General features: G+C 45.2%; 2 protein-coding genes across 2 annotated transcripts in view; both read right to left on the bottom strand.

Moving 5' to 3' along the window:
* Positions 1-792: 792 nt before the first annotated feature.
* Positions 793-27,508, bottom strand: part of LOC142787062 (uncharacterized) — a 136,908-nt gene continuing 110,192 nt past the window's right edge. The window contains exon 2 of the mRNA XM_075884696.1: positions 793-2,445. Within this exon, the coding sequence (XP_075740811.1) occupies positions 1,582-1,893 (312 nt within the window). The 5' untranslated portion in view covers positions 1,894-2,445 and the 3' untranslated portion in view covers positions 793-1,581. The remainder of the gene's footprint in view (positions 2,446-27,508) is intronic.
* LOC142787056 (uncharacterized) lies at positions 19,516-21,419 on the bottom strand. The gene is made up of 4 exons (XM_075884688.1): positions 21,017-21,419; positions 20,339-20,378; positions 19,840-20,280; positions 19,516-19,792 (listed from the first exon to the last, which is right to left on the bottom strand). Exons 1-4 carry the CDS (start codon positions 21,417-21,419, stop codon positions 19,516-19,518), a joined length of 1,161 nt encoding a protein of 386 aa, XP_075740803.1.

The raw sequence follows: 27,508 nt of genomic DNA, 5'->3' as shown, positions 1-27,508 counted from the left end.
TGAACGATCTAGCGCACAGACGACAGCGAAGCTTCTGGCTGTTCTGATCCCTTACATTAAAACGACCGTGGATGTCACTGGAGACAACGTTTTTAGAAGTGGTCATACTTGCGGCAGCATGTCCTGTTTCGAGCAGCATTGTAATTAGAGCCCTTTGTTAATTACATAAACATGGTATGCTATTACCGAACTGCTTTGCTTTTCTCGCTCGATTCGCTTTAGCCACTCGCAGTTTCCATAAAAAAGCGTTCCCCCAACGACAGGTTCATCGTCAACAATGCGCGGGCCTAGAGGCCACAACAAGGCGTAACAGCACAGCAGCTTTAGAAAAAAAAAGCATTTGGGCTTTCTGGGTATTTTCGCTGGAATTATAAGGTGCAAAAACATGACGAGCGCGAAAAGATGAGCGGTGCAGTAATAACGTACTTTATTTTCCTACCGTGTTTCCCGAACTTCTTGAAGGACCATTACTGGAACGCTTAGAGGACGTTTCAGTGGAGCAAGTACTGCCCCGCTAAACAATGATCAGCTCGAGAGTATTGACTCGACTGGTGGCTTATGCAAATATTTTTATAAATTGACTGCACGTATGACACTGGAAACACTCGATTTATTATTTTTCTGCCATGTTACTTCGAGCACTGCAGTGAATGAAATAATTTACGATGAAATAATATCGATGTGCAGTATAGGTTTAAATAACACATTTCCCGTAGTCGTGAGGAAGCTACTTGAACAAGTAACCTTTAACTTAATCCAATATGAATATTGTCAATGCTTGGAAACATGCGCGTGTGCACAGTGGGAGACAAAGAAGTGAGATCGCTCCCACGCGCAATTTGCGCCATTCTATTCCCCAACCATTCATCTGCTTACACGCTCGCCAGAAGTTTCACGTCGCTGCTGCTCAACGCCAGTGCTCCCGGCAGCCACCTGCGGCCACTACAGCCATAGAGCACACGTTTGCTGCCATAGTCGACGAAGTCAGCAGGATGTCTCGCGTTAACCCGTCCACACCTGTGGAGATCAGCAAGGATGGCGGCTCGCTACCGTCGCGGTTGCCGATACTGTTGATTTATTTTATTTTATTTTTTATTTATTTACAAATACTGCTGGCCAGAGGCCAAAGCAGGAAGGGCAAGATAATACAGTTGTCATACACATTTCAAAACAACATCAACAATAAAGAGAGTAAAAAGTGGAAAGCGTGACATATTTATACAAAAGCAACAAAAGGAAAGAGTGCGGAGAGAAAAGAGGAAATAGTTGGAATAGTTAGAAAAACAACTTCAAATTTCAGCGTAATTAAGATCGGGAGAGTGTAAACTGCTTGCAAGCAAATCGTTCCACTCTTCAATGGTACGAGGAAAGAAGGAAAACTTGAACAAGTTAGTATGAGCAAAATATGGTGTTAAATAAAGTGCATGTGAATGCCGAGTCTGGCGTGTTCTTAGTGGTGTGAAGTAGGGGTCAGGGTTCAGAGCGAATTTGCGGTTAGAAAGTTGGTACAAAAATTTGAGACGTAAGAATCTGCGTCTCAACTGCAAAGATGTGATACCATTTGAAAGCATTACATTAGTGTTACAGAACTACCAGGCTTGCAATCGTGAGCGAACCGTCGAGGCAGCTGTCACCGAGCGTGTGTATCGTGACCGAGTCGTCGATGCCCCCGTCGCACAGCGTGTGCATGAGGGACAGGCATGGTCGCCCAACCCCGGCGTCGAGGCCGCCGTTGCCGAGCCCTTGCACTGTAACCGAGTCGTCGATGCACCCGTCGCCCAGCGTGTGCGTGGCGAATAAGCACGACCACCCAGTGTCTTCGTCGAGGCCACCATCGCCGAGCGTTTGCGTCGTGACCAAGTCGTCGATGCCCCCGTCACCCAGCGTACGCATGGGGAAGAGGCGCAGTCAGCCAATTTCGGCGTCGAGGCCACCATCGTCGAGCGTTTGCATCGTGACCGAGTCGTCGATGCCCCCGTCGCCCAGCGTGGGCACGGGGCACAGGCGCAGTCAGTGAGCTTTGGTGTCGAGGCCACCATCGCCGAGCGTTTGCATCGTGACCGAGTCGTCGATGCCCCGGTCGCCCAGAATGTGCACGGGAGCAGGCGCAGTCCGCCAGTTTTGGCGTCGAGGCCACCATCGCCGAGCGTTTGCATCGTGACGGAGTCGTCGATGCCCTCGTCGCCCAGCGTGTGCACGGGGAACAGGCACCGTCAGCGAGCTTTGGTGTCGAGGCCACCATCGCCCAGTGTTTGCATCGTGACCGAGTCGTCGATGCCCCTGTCGCCCAGAGTGTGCGTGAACAATAGGCGCAGTCACCCAGCCTCCTCGTCGAGGCATTTATCGTCGACCCAGGAGCAGACGCTGTAGGGCTGCCTCCCGCACCTCAACCGTCGCACTTGCCGGCGAGTGACACCTGCGGGTGGTCGCGCAGTCCCACGCTTCCTGTCAAGAAATTGGAAAGTGGGCGAGAAGGAATGCGAGAAGTAAGACGTACATATTCTGTATTGTACTGTAGATGCACGTTATTTTTCGTCGTATGGACTCACTTTATTGATAACGCTGTACATTTATTGATAACGTAGTATAAGCTAAATGTGCTTTTCTTTATTATTTTTTTATTTTAACTGTGGCTGTTTCTCTACGTCGCTCAACCAATATAAGTTGATGTTGAATTTATAGCTTATGTGTATTGGGCCTTGCTAAATTAAATCTGCGGACATCACCTGAACGAGAAATAAAAACATCTCACGTGCCTTGGGTTTCATGTTGTGTGAAGCGTGTGGAGGGATATCGTGACGCTGTTGTAATTTTTTTCATCAAAACATTATGAAAAGACGAAGGTTCGTACAAATATTGTACGTAAGCCAATATGTTGAGCAACCGGACATGTTCTATATTGCAACTTGTTCACAGCTACGTAACAGTGACAACAGCAACAAGGGTATTAGCTACACCAAAAGGGATAAGCTGGTAGCAGCGTTTTTGCTCGCATGAATGGCAGCCCTGGACACAACTACATAAATCAACTTCAGGAGGTAATGTTTTGCTGCAACTGATGTTAAGCCAACGTAATGGCCATACTATAGTGAATAGTATGTAATGTCTACATATTTGCATAAGAAGCATTGCAAACACAACTATCACTTCAGAAACACTAGGGTTTATCTGAAAAGCACACTTGAAACCTAGTGTGACATCGTGGTAGAACGCTTGGTAGCCTAAATCAGCTAGAGAAACGAAAACCGACGCACAAAACAGCGCATCTACTATTCCCTTCGAGAACGCCCTCAGTGACTACACTGTTTCCCTGGCCGTTATCAACGATTAATTTAGACATTTCGCTTAGAGGCCGCTTATCGACGCTCGTTCATTTTCCCATCGGTGTCGTCATTGAGGGTGTTGTCGAAGTGAATGATAGATGCGCTGTTCGGTGTGTCGGTTTTGGTTTCGCCAGCTAAATTGGCCAGATTGCATCACTCCGCATTGATTACCAGTGGCCACTTTTCTAAAATTTCAAAGTGGCTATAGACTACCCGTAGGAAAGGCTTGAATTCACTCATTTTACTATACCGGCTATTAGCACATGTTAAAAAGACAATTGAGTTAATTTCTATAATGATGCACCGCTGCAATTAATTTTTTACCCATCTAAAGATGCCTTCTGCCACAGAAAGGCAACACCTAAAGTAGCACGTAGATATTCCTTTCTGTACATTTTAAAGAACATTAGACACATTTCTTGAAAAATTCTGTATATGCATGGGTTGAAGTAGGCTTCCTTTTCGTATGGGACTATCGAAATCGGCCAGTTCGAACATAGGGCAAGCGTAATAAAATGAGTTGAACAGAAGTTGGCGACATTTTCCGTTTCTTAAAATTTCGTATTACTGTAAAAATGACTGGTTCATCGTAAAGTTTATCAATGCAAGAGCCGAGAACATTGCATAACAGTGGTGTAAAATACGATGCACCACCGTATCTGCTTTTCTGGTAACGAGGAACAATATTTGGAAGCACTCTGCATGGTACGTACGGGCCAAATAAATAAAAAAATTTTTCAAGGCAGACATCTTGCTTTTGTTTTGCTTTGCCTGGCAAATTTCATGTTGCCATTGCTAGTTTTCTGCTGCGCATGTGTTTTAGACGAGATAATTTTGAATATTGCTTACTTCTTGCTTAGTCTTGTATGATCCGTTGGTACCTAAACCATACACCACAATGGTCTGTATACAACCTATCCCAACAGGCTTCCTTGGTCACACAATAAGTTGTAGTCAGCGCTGCCAGGTAAAAGTGGTTTCTTGCACCCTTCTAATGTGTTTGTGTATACTGACCGTCAGATACAGCTAACTGCTCTGTAAATTGGTCTATCTTATTCAATGCTAGTCACCTTATTGGTCTGTCTCACTACTTTGTAAGATAATGGTATACTTGAACAGAATGTGCTCGTTTTATGCATTATAGACCAGGCTTGCATATGAAAATGCTTTATTTCGTTCAAAGGAAAGAAAAATAAAATGTTGAACGATGATTTGACAGTTGTCCTTCGGGGCGGGGCAAGGAGATGTAAAACGTCAGCGTTGCCCCGTCCCACCCTCCATGAATTATGATAGTGGTGTAGGTCCCTCATGCGACAGTTCGATGTCCTTGGAGCTTGAGTTCATAAGGAAACATTCATAAGGGGACCTTAGTAGAGAATCGAGTATGAGCAACCGCTCTCTCCTTCATTTCTGCCTCTATGCGACCGTGATGGTGGTTCCTGCGTCTGCCTTCCTGTTGCTTGTTGTGTGTGTTTTCTGCTTCTGCATCGAAGTACAAGAGAGAATGCTCTGAATCAGCCGATCAGAGTTCGTCACCTGGAAGTCCAATTCTGAAATAGCGTCTTTATACGTCAAGCAGTCGAATATAAACGCATTTGTGATCGATTGCCTGATTTAGGCACAAATACAGTAGGTGTCAATGTCCGTGTATGACACATGATTAACCCTTTGTTCTTAACCAGGCTAGCTATTGCCAACACTTCACTAGTTGATTGTTTCGTTGTTATATTCAGACACTTTAAGACAAAATTTAGTACGAGAATGTGGTTCAACACTAGAGTGGACAGATTTCGCCCAATCCGCCTAATTAAAAAGAGTCTTTACATGATTCACTTGGTGCTGATTTCTTGTGCCCAGTTGGATTCAGTACATCATCAAGCATGTTTACCGGCTGGGTGATCACGCATAGAGCTCATCATTAGTGTATCAACAACTACAGTGTGCACATTGTTAGGCTAAAAACAGCAAGTACTATTTTTTGGTCTTGCACGTCACATGATTACTTATCAAATTATTGATTTGATTGATATGTGGGGTTAACGTCCCAAAACCACTATATGATTATGAGAGACGCCGTAGTGGAGGGCTCCGGAAATTTAGACCACCTGGGGTTCTTTAACGTGCACCCAAATCTGAGCACACGGGCCTACAACATTTCCGCCTCCATCGGAAATGCAGCCGCCGCAGCCGGGATACGAACCCGCGCCCTGCGAGTCAGCAGCCGAGTACCTTAGCCACTAGACCACCGCGGCGGGGCACTTATCAAATTATCACACCGTAAATAAAACTCCTAATTTGACTTCAACCACTGATCAACTCTAATGAATCCCAAAGTCTTAGAAAGCAGTTGTGTTTTCATTAAACCTCAGTCGTAATGAAGCAACGAATATCATTTTAGCATCGAGAAGTTACGGAGCAACACTATTAATGGCTTTTTGGGTGAACGGATAGATGGGTGGGCGGGAAGGCTGAACCGTAGTTAATGTAGATTCTGGGCACCAGCAGGGTGAGGCAAATAGTGAAACTTGAGGCGTATGACTTCGTTTCTCCTTCAACGATGAAAAACCCTCGCATTCCTGGAAACTAAGACTGCTATTTGGTAGCCGTACGCTAATGGTCACGATGGTCAATAAAATGTAAACTGAGACTGGTCAGGAAGACGATTTATACATATCTCACAGAGGGCAACATTAATGGTTTTCTTTTTGTTAGCTTGTTTTGTGACTGCAATTGATGTAATAAAGGCGGGTGCTTAGGTTTTATCGCGGGCATCGAAGTACGTGCATGTCTTTCGCAAGTGGAACGCAATAGAGTTTCGTGACGAACAGCTCCCACTCTGCCGGAAGTGCCTACCCAATTTGGGCGTTCGTAAGGGCCTTCTATATTACGCACGTGGCTTTGCAAAAGCAGCAACACATCTCTTCCATAGTGCACACTATTACTTTTGCTAACGGCAGTTTTTTTTTTAATATACAACACAAGGAGGAAAATCAGATGATTCCGGCGAGTGGACTAGGTCAACTATAACGGCACCTTAATGCAGCTAACATAATGATATGTCTTATAATACACGTCTCCATACACATAATATGTCACCATACACATTTTAGTTCCTTAATAGGTGTCTTCTTAAGCCATTGGGATGCTTACCCTTGTATAATATGAATTTATGATCATTTATAAGAGACATCCAGTGCCCGGAACGACTTGAAGCGGTCGTTAAGATATACATTTACTTGTTTTTTAATGCGAAGCATTTGTTAGCGAAATTCGGCGTTTTTGAGAGTATCTATTTATCTATCTATCTAGCCGCCTAGGACTTTATGCTCTTCTGGCCGTTTCGATATTCTTATCAATATCAAACTTAGTATGGCATAACATGACTGTATGAAGAATATATTCGACTAGTCATAACACGAAAATTATGACGTTGATGTTATGAATATCATGATTTACATATTTTGGTCATGTAGCTCTTGCGGTGGTTTAGTTCACATGGCATGTTGCAAAACTGGTATGGTATGGCATGATTCCATGGCGAACACAAGCTACAGACCCTAACCAGAAAATTATGGCATGCGTGTCATGTAACAACATGCCACGCTCATGACGCACTCGCGGCCGTTTCGCTAGCGTCACGTATACCAAATTTGATATTTCAGTACGCGAATGAATGACGAAGGTATGTGAGTGGTGTAAACATGATAATTATGAGATGCGTGTCATGAAACGACATGCCTACATGACACGTTCATACTGCGCTGGTGGCAGTTTTGCTAGGTTCACTTATACCAAATTTGGTATTACGGGAATTGAATGAATGATGAAGGTATTGTCACGGAGTAGTTGATCGACGGCCGACGCTCCGTTCGCCGCTATCAGTTCAAGACTGCCACTGTAATCGGACTTTCCGTTTACCGAGCACAGGTTCGCTCATATAAACAGGTAAATGCCAACGCAAAGTCTCCGTGACAGTATGATGCTGGTTCAAACATGATAAACATGAGATGCGTGTCATGTAACAACATCACAACATGCTACGCTTATGATGCGCTCGCGGCCGTTTCGCTAGCTTCACATGTACAAAGCTCGGTATTACGTGACGTGAACGGACTACATAGGCAAATGACACATCCAAACATTATAATCACGACATGCGTATCATGTAACAACATGACTGCATGCCACATTCATGATGCACTCGCGGCCGTTTCACTAGCTTCACATATGCCAAATTTTGGTTTACGTGACGCCAATGAATGACGAATGTATGTGACTGGTGCTAACATGATAATAACGAGATGTGTGTCATGTGAGAACATGACTACACGCCACAGTTAAGGTGCCAATGCTTTTGACGTGACGCTGTGCACGTGCTTGCCGGTGTTTATTTCGTCGCGTCACGCCGGCGTTGCCACGCTAGCCGCCGGTCCTGCCATACACTCGCTGACATGCGCCGCGCTGCGTTGTTTCGACGCATGCGCGTTTCAGCGCGTCCGGCGTCCCTCTGTCACGAAAAGAGGGAGACGCAGTGTTGTCTGAATAACGCATCAGCGCAAAATGCAGCATATCGCATTTCGCGCCAGTTGCCATCGCGCAGCGCCGATGAACGCGGGTCGCGTCTGGCGTCAGAATTAGAGTGCTCGCGTTTTGCTACTGTAGCGTCGCTGTGCCCAGCGTGCGGGCATAGAGAAAGAAGAAGACAAGAAAGGAGACTCCGCGAAACCTGGCCTCAGGAAGTGCGTCACGATTACGTAATCAACTAGTGCTCTCATCAAACGTCAGAGGGCGCAAGCGCAAAAAAAACCAGTTATAATCGATGCAACAGAATTGTTTTCACAAATTAATAATTATACGCCCAAACTAGGTATGTTCTTTATACATAAAAACAATTTATTCAACACACCTTACGCGATTATTTTTCTTCAGCCGTACTGTCATAAACACCATCCACCCAGCGACAAGCCCATGCATGACTGACAACGAGAAGCTTTCGTCGCTTTCGTCAACGTCGGCTGCGTCGGCGTTTTCAAGCGTGAGTTAACAGGTGAGGCACGTTTTCAAGCGAAGCTTGTTGAATGACATGTTGTTGGTCTTGTTGGGTCATTTTTGCAGAAAACGGTTACACCTGTGCGAATAAGACACCATGCAACAAACATAGAAATATGCACACACACACACGTTGCGCTTCGTGTGTGCGAGTTTGTTTCTTAAGTGGCGTCTCATTCACGCAGTTGTAACCTTTTTCTATAGCTTGTAAGGACGGGGAGGTTCGCTAAAAAGAAAGTTTGCGGCTCTATGCGGCGGCTAGACGGGAACATTGTGCAACGTATGCAGTATAGCATAGGCGGCACGGCGTCAAGCCGAGGCGACGCGTGCTGCGTCTGCCACAGACGCGAGCATCTGTACCTTTCATCAGTGAAAGCTGGCACTGTTGATAATTCCAAAAATCACAAATTACTTGTTTCCTTGTTGGTGCCTTCTCTTTTCTTCCACGTTCTACCAATTTATGCGTTTGAAAGAGTTGTTTAAGTTTCCCCATGCTACAAGCTTTGTAACTTGTACCAACTGCACATATATGCAGATTTTCTGAGCGTCGCTTCAAATAGTGACTGTGACATGACTGCAGAAGCTGCACTGCAAGGTGCGGATGAGCTTCAGTTTGTGTTATTTTAAGCCTCTTACTGACACATTGTCGTAATTTCATTTCTTCAGGACCTGCGGTAGAGGCTTCAAAAAGCGGCTCCCACACATTGAGGTGCCCCGATGAACAGGGCGCGTTCAGTGTCGCGATTTCTTTTTTTTTTACCCAAATTGACTGTTGACCAAACCTCTGCAGGTGGCAGCTCCCTTGTAGCTGGTGAAAAAATTTCTGCTGACTTCGTCTTGCTGGAGAAAACCTTAACCAGTCGTTCAGCTGTCACAAAAAGAACTTGTGTGACCGGTAAGTTGTATGTTCACTTCAACACCAGAGTGGATTGATATTGAGACTTCCGCAGGCCGCTCGCAAGATTGTTCCGACAGCACTGTCCGAAGCCCTGAACAAGCTTCACAAGACCCTCCAGAAGATGTCTCCGCCAACAGCTCCACGTCTGAGTGCCCTAGAGAAAATGGTGACTATGCTTTTATTGCAGCTGTTTTTAATGTGCTATTTTATGTTTAGGACATTCTGAGGAAACTATCCTCAAAAGGACACTACGTGTGCACTTACAAAATGTAAGGGTGGGCTCTCAGTGATTTTCATTTTTTTTGTGCATTGTCAACATTGTGAATGGTTTGTTTTTAGTTAGTGGAATCGAAAACTTTGCACCACAGAAAGTTGTGCATCTTGGGTCTGAAAGAGCGAGGAAAGTGCTTGTATGGGATTAGTTGTTCTTCGCTTTTACATCCATTTTTTTGTTTATTACAGTGCGTTCCTGTGTGCCAGTGACAATGTCTCGATCAATGAAGTACAAGCAAACCATTAAACATCTGCAAGCCAAAGTAGCAGCACAGCGGAAAACTATCAAAAGACTGCGGAGACAGTCTCACCAAACTAACCACTCATTCGTTGCATACATTGTTTTGGTTACCCGTTATGAGGAGTAGGGACACTGTGTATTCGCTCGAAGTGATTTGCATAACCTTAAAAAGAATGTTTGGTATCCTGTCTGTATTTTTGTAGCAAATGCGGGCGAACTGTACACTTTATTGTGGGTCGCTTGGTCACTGTGTATGCTTTATCTCTCCAGCTCAAGTAGTATATCGATAACAAAACCGCTTGTTGAAATGCCTTCGAGCGGGTAAGGAACACAGTATGAAGTGGGCACAGTTCACGTTATCACGCTTTTTGTATTTTAGCTTCTCATCAACCTCCTCATCTCGCCCATCAAAATATTCAAAAGAATACCCAAACTTGTAGCGTTTGATGGGGCTGCAGACGCTGCCATTTTATTTTTATATAGCTTGTGAGTGATAACGTACGATGTAGAGCCTTTGTGAAAAATAATGAGCCAAAGTGGTTTCCTTCTGCTATTTATTAGCCCTGTAATACCGCTCTCGTAGCACCAATTAAGGTTCACAATTCTGGATAAGTGATGACTAAAACATATTTTAGCTCGCAAGCGTCACAGCAACACCCAGACGCAAATCTCTTGGGATCTTAAGTTTTTGATTAAGGCGACGCATAAGAAGAGCCGCAAGACCTGCCAGTGTTGTAGCATAAAGCTTGTCTTTCACGTAGTGAGCAAGCTGCAAAGCCCTGCCTTTCTGAGGACAAGCAGGCATCAAGTCTGCTTTTTTTTTTCATTTTGGGCTAGCTGTTCTTGAGCACAGGCAGCACACTGCAGCTTTGCCTTTCTGCTATATTGTGTCGTGTGGTTTCTGTGCACTCTTTTTTTCTATGCATTATTTTGGTTAACCCCAGGCGTGATTCGCGACTTCATTGCTGTGTATATGTCACTTCTTCCTTCTTCTTCAGCATTGTGCGCTGTGTTTTTGCCATAGATCCTTATTTACCCACGGGCCCGGTGTGTCATACTTCACCAGCTTCTCGGCTTCTGCCAACTCTAGCGATGTGTGCATTGTCTGTGTTCTCTCTGTATTTGTTACAATATTTGTTACAATTTATTTGTAAGGCGAGATGCATTTGTTGTCTACCTTTGTCATATTGTGCTTTTTATATTCTCAGACTCTACCTTGCCTTTGAATAAAACATTGCGGATACTCTGTCTCTTTAACTGATATATACATTCATCACTTGTTCCAAAAGAACAAGTGAACAAAAGAACAAAAACAAGCGCGATGAATAAAATCGTAGTGAATTATTACTACCTGCATCTCTCTTTATTATAACCTAATCGAATTAAAAATAAAAAAAAATAAAAATGAAAATTCAAAATTTGCGCCAGTGAAACCGAAACAGCAAGCGCACGCCACTTGCTCTCACCAACGACCAGGTGTGCTAGGGTCGATTGGGCCGCTGGGGTCTACGGGAGTGTCCACTCTTCACCTTTCTTTATTTCTCTATGGTGCGGGCGCGTCAACCCTACAATGGAGAATATTGGGCCCTTCATGATGCACTCGCGGCCGTTTTGCTAGCTTCACATACACCAAATTTGGTGTTGTGTGAATCAATGGTTGACAAAATATATGACTGGTGCAAATATAATAATCCTGACATGCGTGTCATGTAAGATCATAACAACACACCACGCTCATAGCGTGCTCGCAGCCGTTTCCATAGCTCCACATATACTAAATTTGGTATCACGGGACGCGATTAGATGACGAAGGTAAACGACACATCCAAACATGATAACCATGACACGGAATTCATGTACAGCATCATTACCTCCACCTCGTAACAATGTGCTGATCTTAAAGTGACGCATCGACATTTCTTATTCGCGCTTCGCATATCATCGACTCCTACTGTACGTGGGATCTCCCAATTTTTTTTCACTTCTGTGATGTTCATTCCTGTCTATTAGTCTTGGTGAGCGCCATCGAGATTTAACAGTGTGGGAACGTGAAGTCATCGCGATCATGTTCCAAACAAAATTAAAATTGATAAGAACATATGTTCTACCCTTATCATACATTCTACGCGCAAGTTCTTATCATACATTCTTGCTCGAGATCGTTAACAATGAACGTGACTGAAGTATGCATAGACGGTTGCACGATTGCCAGCGCTGGATCCCGAAAAACTGCTGGTCAACTCACTTACCAGCTCCTAATGTCGAAACTGAAAGAAAGTTTTTAAGCTTGTTTTTTTAGGTGGGGGGGGGGGGTAAGTGAAGTCTTTCTTTGGCTTTTCAGATGAAAGAAACGTGTGCAAAGTTGGAGAAAAATCTCTGTCATAGTGTTTATGTAGCTCAAAAGAACACTTATTTGAATATATTTTGCCAAATACAGAAAGGAAAGTGTAGAAAATGAGCGGACAATTTTCTAAAACTTTTCTTGGTCACCGATGCTATTGGGGCTCCTCGGTGAATGAAAGCGGATGTCATCAAAGGCCTGTGTGTGTAAACAGTGAAAGGGTCCCTACAAGCTGGGAATGAATGGATACTCCGCTGCCGGTACTGCAGCACGCCTGTCATTCATCTGTGAAAGAGAACAATGATTGACGATTCAAGCTTTAACCATAAGCACATTTGCGCTGGTAATGCAAATACTACGCATAATATAAATTGAAAGTCGGTCATTTCTTGTTTATACGTTACGTTTTGTGGAGCAGTGAAAAAAGTTTTAATAAAATTTTCCAATAAATAATTTTTGACATAAAGTTTGCAAGTTAACATGCTCCTTCACGGGCAAGTGAGATCCCTGAAATCGCTGTAATCTGCCTGACATGTAAATAACCGACTGCCATTAAGTAACACGTATATGCAAGTATTTTCTGGGTAGGACGGTGACCGCTGTACACGGAGCTTGCACTTATTCTAAGGCTGTAACCGACTATACAAAGACCCTTCGCTCAACACCTCCCTGTCCTTCCACTTAATTGTTCCTCCTCCCTTCGCTCAACGTTTCACCTTGACTTGAAAAAGCCGATAGGAGCACTGTCTCTAAGCAGAGCAAGTCACCACGTGTCCGAGATTATCTGCAGCGATTCTTCGGAAGCGCACCGTTATTTTCAGTCGAGCAGCAGCGTGATGCTAAATTATGTCGAGTGAAGGACTAAGGCCGCGTTCACACTATACTCCGTTTCATACATCAGGTGCAACGCTGTGAAGGCTAGGCAAGTAGTCCGTAAAGAAAACACGAGGTGTTGCTCCGCGCGGTTTTGTGGCCGAGTCATTCTTTCGTCGGCACTCACGCGCGTCGGACGCAAGAATCATGTGCTCCGTTGGAGCGGCGTTTGCGGCACAAACTAGCCGCGGTAACAGGATGACCGAAGATCAAGACGCAGGATACGAGATTATTTTGCCACCACTGCCCAAGGGACGCGTCGCGCAAAACACTGTGTTTTTACACGGTGATGTGCGTGGCAGACCGTATCGAGTAGAAGATTTCCGAGACGCGCTCGGACCTACAGGACTACTGCCGGAGGTGTTGGCACTGGGGGCCTACCAGATAAATCATGTCTGGGCAGTCACCATGAACAACGCGGACGCTACGAGACGCTTGCTGGACGTGAAGGAGCTGAAAGTCAAGGGTCGACGCTGCATCATCGTCGACCCCCAGGATCAGCAGGTGCGGCTGCGTCTTCATTGGCTGCTGTATGGCGTCAACAATGAAGACGTGAGAATGGCGTTGACGACTTATGGGAAGGTCGTACAAGTCACCAGAAAGAATCGGTGTGTTCAAGGAGTCAGCGACAAGGGGTCAACCACACGAACTGTGCTTCTTAAGCTCAAGAGTGGTGTGAAGGTTGAAGATCTCCCGCATCAAATCAGGGTGGCTGGTGAACTGGCACTTGTGGTTGCACCTAGTCGGCCAATGCAGTGTCTGCGCTGCCAAGGTACCAGCCATGTTAGAAGAGTGTGTAAGGTACCCCGATGCTCGCGTTGTCGGCGGTTTGGCCACAGCAAAGACGCGTGCATGCGCACGTACGCATCGGCTGTAGGATCAGCTGAGGGTGAAGACACAGCAGAGTTGGTGATGGACGTGACCGAGGCTGAAGACGCGGCGAAAGGCGCAGGCGACGTGGTGAACCCAGAAGCTACAGCAGGTACTGCCACACCGACTGGTGGTGATGAACCAACAGTACAAGCAGAAATAGAATCTGGGGAGGTTACTCAAGAGCCAGCCGGCCAAACCGCAGAAGGCTTCACAAGTACCCCATCGAAGGAGCTGGAGCCGGTGGAATTAACCGAACTTCCAGTGTCGTGCGAGAGTATCAGTGTTGGGGCGTCAAGCAAAAGACCCCGCGAGCAGTCTGCAGGACGGCGTGAGGCGTCCAGTGAAAAGCATGAAGAGGGGCCACCTGCGAAGGCGACTTCGTTCAGACGCAGCAGCACAAGGCTGCGTCCCAACTCGACATTGGACAAACACTGGCCTCCTTTGCCCTCCAGTGGCACGGGTCCACCTGGAGGCTCCGAAGATGTCTAGCTCTATGCTAGACGCTGAAGGTAAGCATCATGCCCCGGGCTAACTTCATCATGGTGTAGACATGGCTTTTGCAACGAAACTTAGAGTGGCAACGTTAAATGTTCGAGGTCTTGCCGCCAAACGGATACAGAGCCAAGTCTACAGGCTGCTCGTGGATCATGATCTGGATATACTAGCTCTACAAGAAACAAAAGTAGACGGTGAGGAGGAGACCCGGGGCATGGTGCTGAGGTTTACGGCGCGTTACTACGCAATTGTAAGTCAAGCAATAGGCACGTCTGCAGGCTGTGTTTTGTTCATTAAGAAGTTACCGGGTCTGGTAGTGCAAGATACCTTCTCTTGCCCGTCTGGTAGATTGGTTTCCTGTGATTTTGTATACAATGAATGTCAGTGGCGTATAGTGTCTATTTATGCACCAACCATTTGCGAGGAGCGATCACTTTTTTTTTCAAGCCTAAAGCAGCACTTCACTTTAGAAAGGAAATATGTATTACTTGGTGATTTTAACTGCGTCCTCAACGGGCGAGATCGAGCAAACGGACGCGCCATTTACGATAAAAGTAGTAGGACGCTAGCGGACGTAATTACTGAATTCGAGTTAGAAGACGTGGGCAGCCGTATGGAGGGAACGCGGGATGTGCGTTTCACACATTTTCAGGAGAATAGCCTTGCGCGCCTTGATCGCATTTACGCGTCGCTTGAATTAATAGCCCACTGTAAGACATATGCTGTCTACCCTATACACTTCAGTCACCATTGTTTAGTTAAATGTGATATGGGAGAGAAAACAAAAGGTGGAACTTTCTCATGGGAGCTGTGGAAGATGAATTCCACTTTGATCACTGACGAATATTTCTTAGATCAGGTAATGAACTGTATCCATGAAATAAAAATGGACGATGAAGTTAAACTTGCAGAACAATAGGAAGAGTTCAAGCAGCGAATAAAAATAAAAGCTATTGATCGTTCTTGCGCATTGAGTTACAAAAGAAAAAAGACAGAAAAAGAACTCCGAAAGACTTTCGAAAGACTAATAGACTTGGAGTGCCAACAACCGGGAGAGTATAAAATTGACATACGCAATATTAGGCAGAAAGTTGCACTGCATGACGAGGAACGCTACCGCGGTGCACTCGTCCGTGCTAGGGCTGAGGCATTAGCGGCTGGAGAGACGCCAACCAAAAGAGCGTTAGGGGTGGAGAAAACGAACGCTCGACGGAATCATATCGAAAAAATAGAGAAGGATGGTCACGAAGTAACTGATACGGACAGCATTTTATCCGTATTTTCAAGTCATTTTGAAAACCTTTTTGCGTGTAGACAGGTAAACCTAGAAAGATTTAAAGAAGAATATTTAGGACGCATGCTGAAAGTGAGTGAGGAAGTGAAAAACGCTTTGGAATTATCTATATCTGCATCTGAAGTGGAACGGGCGATTGATAAGTTAAATCCCAGAAAATCTCCAGGACCAGATGGTCTTCGTGCCAAGTGGCACAAATATTTTAAAAGTGACCTGTCTCCTATATTTGCAGGCGTTTTCAATGAGGCATATCAGAAAAAGAAATTACCACCTTCTTTTGGTGAATCGCGTACCGTTCTCATTCCGAAAACAGACGAGGCTGAAAAGCTCAGGCACATCAAAGCGTACAGGCCAATCGCACTGACAAACGTAGACTAGAAAATATTAATGAAAATTTTGGCAGCTAGACTTCAGTCAGTAATAAAAGATATCGTCGGTCCCCACCAAACGTGTGGAATCAAAGGTCGGTCCATAGTTACAAACGTTCATATAATGCGATCCATGCTCGAATGTGTTGACACCAGTCAAGCTCGTGTGGCCATACTCCAGCTGGATCTGGAGAAAGCGTTTGATTACGTTGCCCACGCACTTTTGTTTGCAGTATTGAAGCACAATAATGTTGGTAAGATAATTATTGACGGAGTAGCCATGGCATATCGAAATGGGAGTACGAGACTAATTATCAACAAGACAGTGGGCCCCCCCATTAGAATTGAGCGCTCAGTGCGTCAAGGTTGCCCTGTTAGTCCACTGTTGTTTTGCATCTATATTGAAACTTTATGTCGGTCGATATTGCAGAATGACATCATTAATGGGTTTAGAGTACAATCTTCAGAGGTCAAACTACTCGCATACGCTGATGATGTTGCGATTTGTAGCACTACCTATGTTGGTATTGAAGAATCAATCCGAGTTTCTAAATCTTTCGCCGAAGTTACAGGAAGCCACATAAACTGGGGTAAATGCCTCGGCTTCTGGCATGGATATTGGCCTTCAACACCAGAATATTTTTCAGCCAATAAATGGACAAGAACACCAGTTAAATATCTCGGAGTACCGCTCGAGTCATATAAAAGTACTGACGAATATTGGACACAGCAAACGAAAGAAATTAAAAAAAAAAGCGAATAGGTGGAATGCAACTTATCTGTCCATGTTTGCTAGGGCTACTGCATGCAACTGGTTTTTTGTGTCTAAACTGTAGTATGTGATGCAAGTGTTGTACTGTTCCCGGGTCAATGTGCAAAAATTACATCGGGTGTTTGCAATATTTGTGTGGGGGTCTAACTGCGAAAGGTGCAGTCGCACAAATTTGTTTAGACGGATGAAGTGTGGAGGCCTTGGGCTAGGACATCTGTTTATCAAGCAGTTAGTAAATAGGTTTTTCTTTTTTCGTGAGACAAGAGATTCTTTCCTACTAACAGTATGTCAAACAAGACTAAGTAGACTGTTCCCCGAGTTTGTTGTGAGCACCCATGTTACCCCAGGGGCTGTGCAAGGATACATGAAAGAAGTAGTGGCCAGCGTGCGGTTTTTGCGTGTTCGCTTTTCAACTGACTACCTGTGGTCTGTTGGAAAGAAAAAACTGTACAAAGATTTATGTGACACGATGCTCCTTGTCCCACTGTACAGAGCGCTATATACAGCACGCAAGAGTCAGAACGTACTTAAACGAGTAAAAAAATGCCAGCAGCTCCAAGTGCGAAAACTTTCTTTTTCAAATTACACACTGGAACACTTCCTGTAAGAACCTTCCTAGAGGAGCGTGGGTTTTATATGCCTTGGGGATCTCACTGTCTAATCTGTAAGAAATCGGAAACTATTGACCATGTTTTCCTGCACTGTTGGGAAGGAGTTTATTTTTGGGACGTATTACAAAAGACAATCAAAAAAGAGTTTCCGTTAGAAGCTCATGGTATCAGGTATTTGGCAATAGAGAATGAAGATGGATTACCTTTCGATTTTATCATGATGACTGCCTTGCACAGTATATGGCGCTCTAGAATGGCTGGATTTCATTATGACCCAGACAGAAGACCAGCAAGAGAGTATTTTAAGGAAAGCATCTCAACATTACTTGAGGTAGTAAGAACAGACGAATGTGTACCTTTATGGGTAGAAAGGGTATAAGCCCTACTGACAATGAAGGAATTCTAGGATGTGATGTGTTATAGTTATGCTTGATGGGCTAAGTTATTTTTAAGTTTTCTGTACTGTTTGTAGTGAATTGTAATATATTTTAGTAACCCGTTTTTGAAGTTTACCGGAAATAAAGAAAAAAAAAAGTTTTGTAGCCGAGTGATCTGACGCGTCGCTCCGGAGAGTTCACCGTAGTTTTGAAGTGCATAGGTTCGAATCCACGTGGTGCCATTTTTTTTAATAGTTTTTGCGAGTTCAATTCGAAATATTGTTTTTTTTCAGTAACTTCAACTTAATTGCACGCGGAAGTGAACTGCACGTATCTATTCATTTGTAGCATACCGTGTTCCCTTGTGAGGGCCGGAACCTGCTGAGCTGGCACCGAAGTTTTACCAGCATGGCAATTTTGTCGCGATTATACCGCATTGTCGGTTTACCTCGTTGATGTGAGCGAGTACTGCGTGTAAGATGACGTTAATTCATTGATTAGGTAGCACAGCAGCTCCAATGAGGCTGGGTTAACGACAGGTGCTCACCTTCAACTTTTGTTTTCGTCATTGCCCCGATGATCCACTCTTCTGTGCCGCTCTCAGCACTCACACTCAGCAGGTTATTGATTATAGCGGGCCGCCGGCAGAGAAACCTGTTCAGTTTTAGCAAAACAGTGCGGTATCGACCTTCCACTGCACTGTGCGGTATCCCGACGCACTTCGTGCGAGTAACAAATGATATGTTATACAGGGAAAAGGGAAGAAATAATATTTGTGTAGCTCGGAATAGTGATTTTGGCACACAAACGCATAAAACATTTTCTAGACTTGGTATTCGCCCGTTTACTGTCTTAATATGTGTGACATTTTTGTGAATTGTTATGCGCGATTTATTTCTTCAGTATAATTCCAACCCATCCTCCTTACCACAAGTAAGAGTTCCTTTTTTATCGTTCAAAAGAGAGTTTCAGCTAGGCTGTTATTCGGCAGAAACTCTAAATTTTAATTTATGCGTCCATCGTTTTTTTATAAAAACCTGGATATGGCCTGTTTTTCTCGGTTGAGAAAATCTTTATGGTATAGGGTAATTCAGTGCCCAAAAATTGTACTGGTTCAAAAAGTTGGAGATTTGTTCCATACATACATACATCCAGGGGCAATACTCATTGCGTGCGATGGACCAATATTCCAAACGGATGAAGAATTTTGTGGTTTAAAAAACGCAAACTTTATTTACAGAAAAGCACCTCTGGCCGATGTCATGGTGGGTTCCCACATCTTCTTTTTTTTCCTTTTTTATACCAAGTTTTTACAGAGGTCATGTGACCATTCCGAACGTTTCCACTTCACAACAAAACATAAATAAGGTAATTATTAGGGAGCAGTACAGTGCAGTGTCCTTCCTAGCCCAGGTCACTTGGCGACGTTAAACCCAACACACAAAATCACACGATGAGGAAGCACTCTTCGCTTTGTCATAATAACACAGCCTTCTTAGGGAATGAGCTCAGCTTGAAGCAGCACGAGCAGGTTCGCTAGAAAGGTGTCCACAATCCAGCTCAACCAGTCGACCCTCGTGAACAAAGCCACCACTGACAGGCCACACATTCCTCGAAAGTCAGCAAAGTTCTTCAATGCCACTCAACTCGTCATCACTGAACTGAGCACCCGACTCATCGGAGGAGGAGTTGCACGAATCACAAATGCAGAAGACATATGGTTCGATTTAACTATCCACAATCATGTCCCGTTCCCATGCTTCAGCTTCAACTTGCTCTGCATGAGCGCAGCAGTTTTGCCACTTTTCCTGTTTTACAGATGCCAGTGCTTCTTGCAGAAGCTTCTCTACTTCAGCCAAAGTGGAACCCGTATTCCGTGCTGCGATGTACCCCTTTACCTGGCTCCAAACAAGCTCGATTGGGTCGAACTCGCAGTGGTATGGTGGTACACGAAGCACTTCATGGCCGTGGGTAGCCGCCAGAGTGTCGATGCGGTACACAATACTGGGTGTGTTGACCTTTTGGGAAAGTTCTAGCAGTTCAGCTCTCACCATGTCCTCTGACAACGGAACACCTTTTTTGTGAGCCAAAGCTGAATATCAGCTTTGCGCGTCGACTTGGTAGGTGCTTTCTCAAAAGCTACGCTGTGGTACGGCGCAATGTCCATGACAATAACGCTATTAGGCGGAATGTTTGGCAAAAGCTTGTCGGTGAACCACTCCTCAAAGTATCTGCCATCAATCCCAGAGTGGTAGTCAGCGCTGCCCCCCTTTTTTGCTCGGAAGTAGTCAGCAGCTCCTTCGATGAAACCAGTTGCACTGCTGCCAGCATGTATGAGGAACAAACGGGCCCCTTTGCCCGAGGGTGCAGACAATCCTGTCGTCAGACATTTGAGGAAGGCATCTTGCGATGACTTCACAGTCGTGTCCTGCGAAACGTACTCCTTCGTGTGCCCTGCGTTGACCCATGTTTCATTCAAGTAGATGATGCACCTGTACAAAGCAAAACGAACGAGCGCACGAGTTAGCGCACACAAGTAAACATACCCACAGCAGCAGCTTGAGTCTTGGCATGACCATAGTCGAAAATACTGCAAAGGACAACTTGAGCAAAAAGTACAAAAAGCATTCATATGCATATTCTATTTTCTTTGTTACCCACTCATATGCTGACTGCTCTTTCGTAAACAGCTGCTTAGCGTCAATCGAGGAAAAAAACGGTCGGTGTCAGTGCTTTCTTTAGTCGGGCTTTATTTCGGCACGTAGGTGTCATTTGGCTGTCAGTTCTGATTCATGGCAAGTTCACATGTCACACATGCAGTATTCGGTAAGAATTCATTGGCCGTCGCTATCATTTTGCACGAATGGAAACAAAAATAGACACCAAAATTCCCAACAATGCTGCCAGTAACTCGCATCTTTCATGGGAATGAGCGCTTACCGCACCAAACGGCGGAGATTTAGCGAATAACTCTCACCGATTGAGGCAAATACCCCCACCCAACAAAACAAAAGTCGTGAAATGCGACCTGTAAGCAATTACCTTGCTTAACCGTTTTCTTTTTTCCAGGTTGTAATTCAGATGTAATACTCTCCATTACGATTATAAAGTTGCAATGCTAACATCAAGTGTTATATCAAGGCAATCTACATGTGCTGCGTAAGGAAATATGAAAATAACGGTTCCCACCTGCCCTGTCCTCGGAATTTCTTGATCGCCCGCAAGTACCTGCGACGCCAGGCAATGATGTCACTGCGCTGATTAGCGCAAGATTCCGTTTTCTTTTAGCAAAGGTGAAGCCGATGTCCTTCATTAGCCTCCACAAGGTGGTTTTCGTGAAGTTCGGCAAGTCGTCGTCTTCGTTGACAGCCCTTATCACACTGACCAGTGTTGGGATCTCCCTCTTGGCGTACATGCTGTGCACTTTCAGACGGATAGCATGGATTGTCAAGCTGTCATGTTTGACGGTTCGCGAGCCCGAAATCTTCGCCTCGCGAGCTCGTTTTTTCGGTGACACCAAAGGCCCACGCAGACGCTCCGCCTTCAATTTCGCCACGGTACGGGGAGATATTCCAGTGTCCTCGCTCACAACACTCAGCACTTCCCACACAGATTTCTCCGGGAAACGCATCCTGGTACGGGCGTACACATTTGCAATTACTTGCTTGGCGTGCTTTGACAGCTTTGATGTGCGAAGCTTCGAAAAAATTCGCGCAGGAGAGGTGGTCGAGGACGCAGAGCTGGACGCCATTTTTTCGAAGCTGCCACAACAAGTAAAAAAAACGGCGGCACAGGTCGCGCGGAGAGCGAAAACCTGATACAAAAGCGACAAACATAAATTACCAACTCCCATATTTGGATTGTTTATCCGACAACACAGGCGTTTGTTTTTTAACCTGATGACAAATATGTCTGCTTAGAAGTTTCCCGAGAAGCATTTATTGATTCTCGTACACCCCAAGCAACGCACTACTTTTTGGTCGCGGCAGTACACAGCGCAAACAAGAGCGCTAGCTTTGACAGCATTGCACATGATGTATGAAACGGAGTATAAGCATTACGACCGCCGAAAGTGCTCTGAATCCGGTTCGGCGGCGGCGAGATCCGCCGAAAGGGCCCTCTCCGCGCCGATCGCTCTCGGACCGATTTTCGCGGCGTCTGCCGCCGAATCGATCACCGCGAACCAATAGGAGCGCTAGTTAAGGAATTTTGAAAAATGGCGGCCAAGCCCTACTCACTTGTTATGCCGCAGTGCACGTAACTAAATGTTGAAACCAATGGGAGTTTAACCTACTCTGTGCATACTTCGCGTCTGTATTTCGTGAAAGAGGTGACCGAGCTTCCTGTTGGTGCGACCGAGCTTGTTGCGGTCTTGCAGAGCAAAACGAACCCACCAATGCCACTGGCGTTGGTGGTTTTTTCTACTCTTCATGCATTACAAGACAGCCACTTGCCAGCAAAGTAAGCAGTACTGTCTTTTCTTGCTTCCTGCGTACGAGAATCATCGAAGTATACGCCACTGTATAGCATGGTGGCGTTTGCGAGCCGTGACAACAACCGGGTGACAGCGCATCCGTCCCGCGTTCGCCGCGTAGTAGATGGCATATTCGGCGGCGCGGGGCGCGTCCAGTGCGAACGACGCTGCGTTTCGGCGGCAGGGGAATTTTGGTCGCTGTAGAAAGCGGATGTTCCAGTGTGAACTAGGCATAAATTCGAGCTGAGGAGGATTTGCGAATACCGGCGTGAGCGTTCAACCACAACTTATAGTCGAGGCGACGGAGAGGCCAAAAACCACTTCGCTCCCTGGAATGACCGTAAATTCTTGCGCGAGCCATTTCTGACGTCACGTCAGATTGAATATAACGTTACGCTTGACTGGATCATAATATATATAGATGCTAGCCCTACTTCTTATGATATTCCAACATGTTGCTCTCGCATTCACTACTTCACCCGTTGCAGCAAGGCTGATTTTTCAATTTACGGTAGGGTGGAGTAATATGAGACATGGGGGAAAAGACAACATCTTATCTATGGTGATTTCTGTAGCTATTTATAAAACTACTTTTTTGTTTCTTTTTTCCAGTGCTAAGCGCTGGTGCTTCTGTACCTTTTACGAGCAAAGGTTGGTGATCTCTCATGGCGTTCACGCGAGAAAAATTACGCGGCTTGTGTCAGTGTGTTCGTGAACCGTCATAAAGGACCGTAATTCTGTTCAGCCAAATTCTAGAATCAGTGCAGGAAGCTACTCCTGTGTCAGTAGAGCAACATAAATATTAATTTGTTACTTTAGATATACAAACTACGCAACACCAAAGGCTTAATTCGTTTGGCACCCCAGGACAATGCTGATTTTTTTTTGAATTCTGGCAAGTGAGAGGGGAAAACAAAAAAGGCATCCGATTGCCAGAAAGAGTGTTTTATAATTTTAATCAGTAACTTACAACCATTATGTATTAAATTTCTTTCTTTATGAGGGCTCCGGCATACAAGGAATATGTTACAGAGTTTTCTGGAAGGAAAACAACATGAAAAAGCACTGATTGCCGTTCATGACATGACTCCGTTCATTCGCGGTGCATCGAGAGTTTCCCCTGTTCCCAAGGATGTTCTCAACAGACGCATAAAAAAAGGTGGATTCTTCAACTCAAGTCGTTCACAAACATGTTTGCAATGGAGATGTAACAGCGCTTCTCGAATACCCTAATTGAAAAAGAAAACAACAGCTAGAACATATGATCTAGCCCAGTTTTAAATTAATTGCTTCAGAAATGCCGGTATACGAAGTTCAACGCCATGAATCGCCTGAGCAGTTCTGCATTAAAACAGCAAAATAAAAAAATGTGAAGAATGTACGTCAAAATATTTCTAGCATCCAATTATAGAATAATCCAATGAGGTGCAAGCGTTCCACAAAAGGCAACACTATAACACAAATAAATACTGGTGGTGTCTGTTCTGCAACGAGTTTCGCAGCAACACAACACCACGCTCTGTCTACATTCAATGCGTTGTGTCCAAGGACTGGGCTCCTTATGACTGCGTGAGGGCCCACAGAGTGAATCTCGAAGTATTTCTGCAAAGTCTGCAGGAAATGAATTTTTTCGAGCCTCCACTCACACTAGAAGACTGGATTGCTCAGTTCGAACCTGATAGCTCAACTCTGGGCCGTCCAGTGCACTGACCTCTACTAGGGGGAGCTGGATGGCACAACGAGCGTGCGCGGTTGAAGCCACCGGAAGCCGCCGTTGGTGTCCCGGGAGCCACCGCTATGAACAGTCACCTGATGCCGGAGCTAGGGCTTTTCTATTCTTCGTAACGAAAACGCCGTCTCCAGAAAGCAGATTCTTGATTGATGACTGATATCTGGGGTTTAACGTCCCAAAACCACCATATGATTATGAGAGACGCCGTAGTGGAGGACTCCGGAAATTTCAACCATTTGGAGTTCTTTAACGTGCACCCAAATCTGAGCACACGGGCTTACATTTCCGCCTCCATTGGTGATGCAGCCGCCGAAGCCGGCAATTGATCCCGCGACCTGCGGGACAGCAGCCGAGTACTTTAGCCACTAGACCACCGAGGCGAGGCAGAAAGTAGATTCTGCAGTGACCATTTTGCAGAGTCATGCTTTGAGCGCTTGGTTCCAAAAAATCATCTTCGAAACAATGCCATCCCAACACTGTTTCTTTCCCGGATCACTTACAGTGACAAACCTTTGCACTCCTGGCTACCATTTCACTCGTCGCTCTTCTTTTTTTTATTAAAATCTGTGACAATTTATTTTTTTTGTTACCTGACTGATGATTATTTGTACGTTACAGCATTCTGTCGTATTCGGACCACGTCGCTAGAGCTACTGTCATTTTTAGGGCAGCGTTAGTCGGCCTTCTAAGTGATGCCTAATCGTAGGTTTTATTGTATGCACGAGTTCTAGACTACACCACTATGTCGTATTCGGACGCACACCCTCTCGCACCCAAACACCATTATGGTCCGTTCTCAGCGGTAACGTAGCTGCTGTTTCGAAGATAATGCATGCCAGCAAAACAATCACGAATAGGAACGAGAAGAATGATGAAGTAGCATTTAACAAAATACTAAAAGTGAATGTACCACCATAGCTCAAGCTTCAACTCTTCAACTTAAAGGAAAATGCAGAGCTTCGAGGGCTCTGTTTTTGCCAATCAATGAATGCGTGATTGACGCCTCGAGGGATTTACGTTGATGTGAGTTTACGAAGGCACGAGTCTGGCTGCACAAAAGGGGTAAGTTTATTGCAGAGTTCGAAGGAGGATTGTGTATTTCTGTGCTCATTTTCAATACGTCACTTCAGAATGTTTCTCATTCGTCGGAGTGGTCTCATTCCATAAGGGCATAACAATTGTGATAAAAAGTAGTAAATTTAATATTGTGCAGTGCCGTTGCCAGGGGGTGTCTCAGCAGACTCGAGGCCCCCCCCCCCCCCCCCACCCTGAATATTTTTTTTTGCCATGGAATCCAAAGCGTCATTTCTCAAATTGCTTGCCCGGCCTCCACATTGAATCAAGGAGGCACCAACCCCGAAAAAAAATTCTGCGTACGCCAGTGGTAGAGCGTACGATCAATTTTCGATAAACGTACGTTAGAGCCAAGCGGAAGAATGATAGGTTGCGATACCGAAGTAAGGGCCTTTGTTTACAAAAAGGAGTCAATACGTGCTCCTTTCGGAATAAGGCATGCGCAGGACACACAACGCAATGCAACAAAAGTGGATGTACACCCAGCAGCATAATTTTATAGGAAATTCTATGAAGGGACGCAACCTGGTTGACTAAAGTGCCGTTCTAGTTCTTCCTTTTAAGCTTTCTCAAGCTAGAAAATACCCGGCTGCTTCCGTCATGGCCAGTTATTGGTCCTTAGTGGCGCGTTCCTTCTATATTCATTTATTACTTAGAAAACAATGCATGAGCAACTTCTCTTCAGAGGAAGTTCCACTAAAAGAATTCCCGTTTGAGCGGGTTGGTACTGGTTCATAACTTAGGAAAAATATCCTCAATATTATCATTTCTGTTTCTCAAGCGCATCTTTTAGGCGTCCCTCCCTGCTTTGGGAGGGGTCACCGTTGGAACTGCCATTGTCGGAGTGGCTTTGTCGATAGAGCGATTGAGTGCGAAAGAGAGCGGACGTGGAGTCTGTCTGTACCGTGAGCCACTGGCCTCTAAGACCGTTTGCTTCATCTTTGTACATGGAGCCTTCACGTGCGCGCCGGCTCGCCACTTCGGCACGCAGTCACGCACAGTGGCCTCTCTGTCGGAGCTCATGCTCATACAGAGATGGCACATGCACTGCGGCTGGCCTCGCTTGACGTGATAGAGCTGTCGGTGTTTTGCTTTGTTCACGACGCTTGCAGTACCCAGAAGGATTTGCGTGACACCCGTGCGCTTTCGTCAAAGGCGGAGTTGGGAAGTAGCTTGATGGCCCATGATCCCTCCACCACCACCCTCCTCATTTTTGGCCATGGAATACAGAGCACAAAATGATACTCGAACACAGCTAACTGACTGCCCCAAAAAGTGCACCACCTCCCGAAAAAAAAAATCAGCCTACGCCCGAGGTGGTCGGTGTTTCGCTTGGTTAGCGACCATGCAAAGCTTGGCGTGTGTTGCACTCGAATGCCGACAGTTTTTGTAGTGATGTGTAACGAAGGTCAAATTGATACCACTGCGAATAGCCAAAACTTGAAACGCAGTTGGCATTGCCCCGACATGAAGACGCGCGCTCGGAATTCACATTAGGCAGCAGTATCATTACCTTTTTTTAAATGGTATGTGTGTGTGCACGCGCGCGCCTGTGCGTGTGTGCGTGTGCGTGTGCGTGTTATCTGTCCTAGTTCTTTTTGCGCCGATAAAGCTTCCACGCTATGAAAAAGAGTGCTTTAAAGTAAAAGCAAGTCTTATGATGTTATACTGCATACAGCACGCCGCGCGTGCTCTGCCTTGTGCTGATCATAAATATCCATTTGTGTAGTACCCTTTTCACCTGCTGCCACGGGAGGCGATCTCTACGACGTTATCTCTACGGAACCGCATTCAACGTTCGGGATAAATTGAATGAGCGTACGTAGTTGTTACCGCTATCGTCGGCAATCACTTCATCTATATGCTTTTGTCACGTCTCGCTTTTCGGAGTGTCGCTACACACAGCTTGTTGTCTCCCACAAGTTACACAGAGAAAGACCAATATTATAGCCCAACATAATGGACGTGTCAGGGTGGTCTCCTTTATTATCTCCGTGGGTATTGCTGTCTGCAGACAAGGGAACGTACACGTCTATTGTTTTCCTCTTCTGCTTCTACAAAAGTTGTCCTGAAAATAACAGTTATGATGACTCCCGTGTTACCGAACTTCCTTTGCCAGGCTGCATTGAGACTCATAAACGCTCTCGCACCCATATTGCTGCATGGTGCAGTATACTTAAAGCTAGAAACCATGACAGTTCACTGTCAACGCGCGTGTCTTTCGAACTTACTCCTACAGCAGCTTCCCTGGCACGGCGTGCATTAAAGACAAGAAAAATATAAAACGTCGAGTGGACCTTAGATGAAACGAGAGCAGAGCGATATAAAAAGACCTGTATAGCTAATTCTTTTGAATTCACTTCAGCTCCTTCATAATGAGAGATGTATGAAAAAAGAAAGTAAAAAATGAAAAAAATACAAATGAAAAAAAGAACCGACA

This window comes from Rhipicephalus microplus, unplaced genomic scaffold, assembly GCF_043290135.1.
Source record: "Rhipicephalus microplus isolate Deutch F79 unplaced genomic scaffold, USDA_Rmic scaffold_43, whole genome shotgun sequence".
NCBI lineage: Eukaryota > Metazoa > Arthropoda > Arachnida > Ixodida > Ixodidae > Rhipicephalus > Rhipicephalus microplus.
Note: the sequence above shows the minus strand (reverse complement) of the source record. Positions and strands in the feature narration are given on the sequence as shown.